We start from the raw sequence: 6,000 nt of genomic DNA on the forward strand, positions 1-6,000 counted from the left end.
GGGACACTCAGTCTTCCCCCAAAACTTGCACTTCCAGAATCTCTCTTGCCTTATCAGCCCCTCTGGGGGACCTCTCCCAGCGAATCTTTACCCCACCCCCTCAAGAAGGCCATCTAAGTCCATCTCCTGATGCCCATTTGTGGAATGTTAACTCTGAAACAGACCCTTCAGGATTTGATCCTCTGGCCCATCTTAGGAGTGCAGAACAAGGAATCAAGTCTCAAAATAAATGCTGCTTCCCTTAACCTACAAGGGACTGAAGGAACTCCCCTCCCCCAAAGTATAGCTCCCTTATTCCCTCTTCTGAATCCTGGAGATGGGGGTTTGCTCAGCTTTCCTGCCCCAAAGTCATCCAGAGTTCTCATTTCATTTGTTCCTCTCCCCATGCCCATCCACTCAATGGGGAACTTCTGAGCTGAACCCACATATCTTTTACCAATATCCAAAGGAATGCTAGGAAGTGACAAGCTCCTTAAAAGACACTTCTAGGTTATGCTTTCCTCACCCAACAGAGGCTATTTTTCTTCTCTAAAAGAAACATCTCTGAAGCAGGACTTTTTCCCATTCTCACCCACTGCACGGAGCTTCCATCAGTTGACCCTCCCGCCCCAAATAGACACCTTCAGGGCTCCCAATTTACCTGTTCTTTACCTAATATCGAAAGCTTCCACCACCACCCCACTCAGATCTTGCCTCCTAAAACCTAAGATGTCTCTTCAAATAAAGCCTGATAATGACGGGGTCATTTCCCTTTGGAATACAAGAGATCGTTTTTCCCTTCTCACTTATCCCCTTCCCCAAAAACTGCCACCCCAAGACGCCCCCTTTCCAATCAGCATAGAGATTTCTTCAGCTAACCCCATCCCCCAAACTAACGCTGGAGCCGTCCCCTTAACCAATGGAGGATCCTCGGTCACCCCTTGAGATCCCGTTTTCTTCTCCCATCCATCCTAAGGGGTTCTCTGAAGTCCCCGCCAAACGGACATCCCGAGGCTCCCCCCTGGCTCGGACTTCTAGCACTCAGTAAAGAACTCTCATCCGTTTTGGGGAGCCTTCTCATCCCCTAAGAGACCTCTTGAACTACCCCAAGCCCCCAGCCTCGGTCTCCTCAGGAGTGCCTCTAGGCTCGCCCCTCGCTAGCTCCGGCCCCTCCTCAGTGCCTTGAGGCCCAGTCCTTCCTCTCAACGGGGCCCTCACACCGCCCAGGGGAGCCTGTGGGCCCCGCCGCGCCGCCCACAGGCCCCTCCGGCCCCCGCCCGTGCTTCCGGCCACCGCCTGCTCCTCCTCCCCACTCAGGCCGCCCGGGTCGCCACCGCGGAGCCAAGCGAACAGATGCAGCGCAGAGGCCCTGGTCCCGCTGCAAGGACCTTTGCAGGTCCTCGGTCCCCGGCCCAAGCCCGCGCCCCCTTGGCCGGCCGGGCCCGGCGCCCCAGCTCACCCGAGCCCGTGGTGGCTGCCATCTTGCGTCGCTGTCGCTGGAAGGCCGGCCCCTTCTTCACCCCCCCACCCGTCCCCTGGCCCTTCTGCGCAGGCGCACACGCGTGCGCAGACGCCGCCGCTGACGCCCGCTCCGCCGACGGCGCGACCCGTTGCCGGGAAGATTTTTTTCCTGCCTTTTCAGAGGAAGGAGACATGATTTGCGTGCGGGAGGGCCCAGCAACCTGCATGTCCCTCCCCAAGGTTGATTAGACTTGGGAGGACGCGACTGTGAAGGATACAGAAGAAAAGAAAGCTTAAAAAAAAAAATCTGTTTCGCTTCGGCCATTTTCCTATCTAGTTGGATCCTCACAATATCTCTAGCAGGTCGGGATTAATGCGAAAAATGAAACTGGGGGGGGGGGCGGTTCAGCGATTTATCTAAACTTAGCTGTTAAGTGGCTGAGTCAGAATTTGAACCCACGCCAGATGCTCCCGAGCCCCAGAAGGTTTGTTTTGGGGCACTAAGGTGTCAGGGAAAGCATTCACTCATTCATTCATTCACTCATAATCCATTTACTCCTCCAAAGAAATACTAAGACCTACTATGTGCCACACGCTGTGCTAGTTCCTGGGAATGGATATACATCCCCGAAGTCTGCTCTTACGGACTTACATTCCAGTTGGAGATAGAGAGCTAGTTAACAAAGAAATAGGAAAGAATATAACTATGATAGGATATAGAGTAAACCAGGGAAGGGGCAGCAGGGGGTGGTAAGGGAGGGCCTCCTAAAGTTGTCACATTTCAAGAGAGACTGCATGATTAGGACGTAGAGGGAACAGCATGTGTAAAGGTCCTACAGACACATATTTACAAATATATGTTAAATCCAAGAAGGGACGGCTCCTTTATCATATATGGTTGAAGAAGCCCTGATAGGGATGTAGAAACAGGCTGAGAGAGGTGAAGGGACTGCCTCAAGGTCACACAGCTAAACACCAGCAGGGGAAAGATGGGGACTTTCAGTACAGAGGAACAAGGAAATGGGAAGCCCTCATCCAGCACATCCAATGCATCACTTTGTTCTGATGGTAGTGCCTCCTAAGCATTTCTCAGCTCCATCTATTTTTCCCACTTAGGGTAGGCTGCCCGTGTCTCCCACTTGGGTGATCCCAGCAGCCTTTATTCTTACCCCCATGGTCCATTCTCTGTATGGCAGCCAAAATTTGCTCAAAACACCCTTCAGTTAAATCTTTCAGTGGCTCCCCATTTCCTTTTGATAAAATACAGACTCTACAAGTTGCATGGCCATAGAATTATCATCCAATAAAGACAATCATCAGATTGAAAGGAGACCTAGTATAATCTTGCTGGAACAACGGGACTCTTCAGGGCAAACCACGGTGGATAGCCACCCTAACCAAAGGCCATGGACCTAGGGCCATGACCAGTGAGGCCACTGAAGTGTCTAGGGCTTTCACTTAAGCCTCATTTAAGGAGACTTTTATTCTTAGGTCTCAGCTCTGCACTTGCATGATCCTGCAAGTGAATACATTTCTAAAATTTGCACCCTGGGTGCCTCTTTCCCCTGTCCTTGGCACAGCCTGTACCTCTGGGACTTGCCTGTACCTCTCTTGCTATATTGACCCTTTTCAAGGGTCTCCCTCCTCAGGGCTTTTGCCTGTGCTATTCCCACTCTTCCGTTCTCAGATCCAGCATCTCCCTCTCAGGGAAGCTTTCCCTGATTTCTCCAGATCCGATTCAGCTATATAATTGACTCTCCCAAGTGCCACATGTGTCTCCTTCCCAGTACTGGCAACAGGGAATCATCTTGATATCCTGTGTATCACGTGATTCAAGTTTATCTTGAAAAACACAGAAAATATTTGCCCTGGACTTTGGGTCCTTGTAAAGCGTAGGGTGGCAAGTGGGAAGCATTTGGGCTCCTAAAAGTGGACTCACCTCTGGAGTGAAATTTCCTGGATTCCAGTGTTCTTTCACCACTCCCTTTGCTGTGTGACTTCAGGCAAGAGATTTGAATCTCTCTTGGCATCAGTAACCCCCTCCTGAAAAGAGGAGTGAAGTATCAACCTCATGGGGTTGCTGGAGAGATAAAATGCTTTGATAAATTCCTCTAGCAGAGAGTGAGGAGGGGACACTAGAACAGCTGATATTTACCCAGCCGTCATACCCAGTTTTTAATCCTCACAACAACTGGATGCAGCAAATTCTAGGGATATCCCCATTGTAGAGATGAGAAAACAGACTCAGAGCTAACAGGAGGAGGGATGAGGATGAAAACACAAGCCACTTATCCACGATGCTCCTAAACGTTTACTCGCATAGATTCCTTGGTTCTCGTAGGGAATTTCTGGTAAGCAAAATTGACAGTACAGCAAATTCCCGTGCAGAGGACCTCACAGGAGGAATAGGTTAAGCCCGACGGCCCGGGGCATGCTGGGTATTATAGTTCAGCGGCGTCGCGGAGCCTATCGGGAGTTGTGGTCCTCTGCGCCAAAGCTCCCTCGGAGGGGCTCCGCCCCCGCCCTCGGAAGTCTACGGCCAGTCCCCAGGGCCGGATTCCTCTGGTGCCTGCGCTTCATCTCCGCCTTGCGTTGGAGCTGGTAGCTTCAGCTGATGTGGCTAAGAGTCCTGTTTATTGGATTGTTGGGAAGATTAAAATGGTTAATGGAACTAAAGAATTTACAAAAGGCCTTGACACAGAGCAAGTGCTATATAAGCATTAGCTACTATTTTTCTTACTTTTTTTTAATCCTCGGTGACCCCTGCAAAGTAGCTTTTATCATCTGTTTGTCAGATGAGGAAACTGAGGCTCGGTGGCGTTAGAATGCTTTCCCAGGGTCACACAACAAGGAAGGAGTAGGAAGGAGTAAAATCAGGTTTGGAATTCAGTTCTCTTAACCCTGGGGCACCTGCCGTTGCCGCTGTGGAACCTGGGAGGGTTTTTTTGTTTTGTTTTTTGTTTTTTTAAGATTTTATTTATTTGACAGAGAGAGGCACAGCGAGAGAGGGAACAGAGCAGGGGGAGTGGGAGAGGGAGAGGCAGGCTTCCCGCCGAGCAGGGAGCCCGATGCGGGGCTCGATCCCAGGACCCTGGGATCATGACCTCAGCGAAGGCAGAAGCTTAACGACTGAGCCACCCAGGCGCCCCGAAACTGGGTGGTTTTTAAGCAAAGCGTGGAGCTGCTGAAGGAATCCTGGGGCTGTTTACCTACAGGTTTCTTTCTTTCTTTTCTTTCTGGATGTTAGTATTTTTAAGTACTATCAATGCCCAACATGGGGCTCGAGCGCACAACAGCGAGATCAAGAGTCGCATGCTCTTCTACCGGCCCAGCCAGACGCCCCTACTTACAGGTTTCTTAAGACATGAGATAATAAGTCTTTATTGCTTCAGCTGCTCTTAAAGGTGGGTTTTTGTTACCTACAGTCAAAAGCATACCTAATAGGTACAGAAGCTGGCACAGTGCCCCAGTGAAGAGACATAGATGTGGACTGTTCCACAGTGTTCATTCAGAGACTATTCTCAACAAGGTGGGAAAACATCTGGGCAGTTTGGGGATCTCTGTGATGTGAAAGGCATAAGTAGTATATTCAAAATGTAAAAAAAATGCAATATACCTTTTATAAAACTGACAGTATTATTTTTTAGAGCAATACTCCTCAAACTAGACTGTGCACACGAATCACTAGGAATCTTGTTAAAATGCAGATTCTGATTCTGTGTGTGTTCCAGGGGGCGGGGGTTGTGCTGAGATTCTACATTTCTAACAAGTGCCTAGGGGATGCACAGAGGACACTTTGAGTAGCAACCTTGTGGATAACATTGTATAATTTTATGTTTATATTTCCAATTTATAGTTAAGAAAAACCCCCAACCTTCTGCTATAACTTTTATAATACAAACTACAGAAAGCAAAGCTGACAAATTGTTGACAGAGGAAGGGTCATGGGCACCCGGAAGACAGAGTCAAATGCCTGGGGAGGGGGTCTGTGGTTGATGGGGTGTGGGAGACACATTTGCTAATGGCATTTCATGGCACATACATGGAATTATATCCCTCTGGGGGGGATATGCTACGTCTGAAGTGTAGCATGAAGATGTTTTATCTAACATTTGATGAATTTGCTGAAGTCTGCAACCCAAAAGGGATGGGAGTGCGTGCAGTAGGGGGTAATGGTACAACATATTTACTCATTCCCCTCTTGATGGACATCTGAATTGTTTCCGTTGGCTTCTTCCTATGCAATTTATTTCTGTACTGTCTGAATTTTGTATCATCTGTTACTTTTATGGTCAGGGAAAAATAAATAAGAACCAGAAGTCTGGGGTGGCCGGGGAGGGGGAACCAAAGGATGAGTTTCCCTAAATTACAAAGAATCCTTGCAACTCATCGTGAAAAAAAGATAAACACTCCAAAAGAAAGATGTTAATCACAGCAAACATTTGTGCAACATTTACTATGTTCCAGGAGCATAGGGTTTTGCATATATTAATTAATCTTCACAACTACGCTATCCAGTCTACCATTATTATCCCTTCTTACAGATGAGGAAACAAACAC

General features: G+C 48.7%; 1 protein-coding gene across 2 annotated transcripts in view; it reads right to left on the reverse strand.

Annotated features, from left to right (window-relative positions):
• Positions 1 to 1,502, reverse strand: part of UBE2V1 (ubiquitin conjugating enzyme E2 V1) — a 32,026-nt gene extending 30,524 nt beyond the window's left edge. For both annotated transcript variants that reach the window (XM_021685892.2, XR_002480070.2), the window contains exon 1: positions 1,439 to 1,502. In XM_021685892.2, the coding sequence (XP_021541567.1) occupies positions 1,439 to 1,460 (22 nt within the window). In that variant the 5' untranslated portion in view covers positions 1,461 to 1,502. The remainder of the gene's footprint in view (positions 1 to 1,438) is intronic.
• Between the last annotated feature and the right edge of the window lie 4,498 nt (positions 1,503 to 6,000).

The sequence above is a fragment of the Neomonachus schauinslandi genome, chromosome 10, assembly GCF_002201575.2.
Source record: "Neomonachus schauinslandi chromosome 10, ASM220157v2, whole genome shotgun sequence".
NCBI classification, from domain to species: domain Eukaryota; kingdom Metazoa; phylum Chordata; class Mammalia; order Carnivora; family Phocidae; genus Neomonachus; species Neomonachus schauinslandi.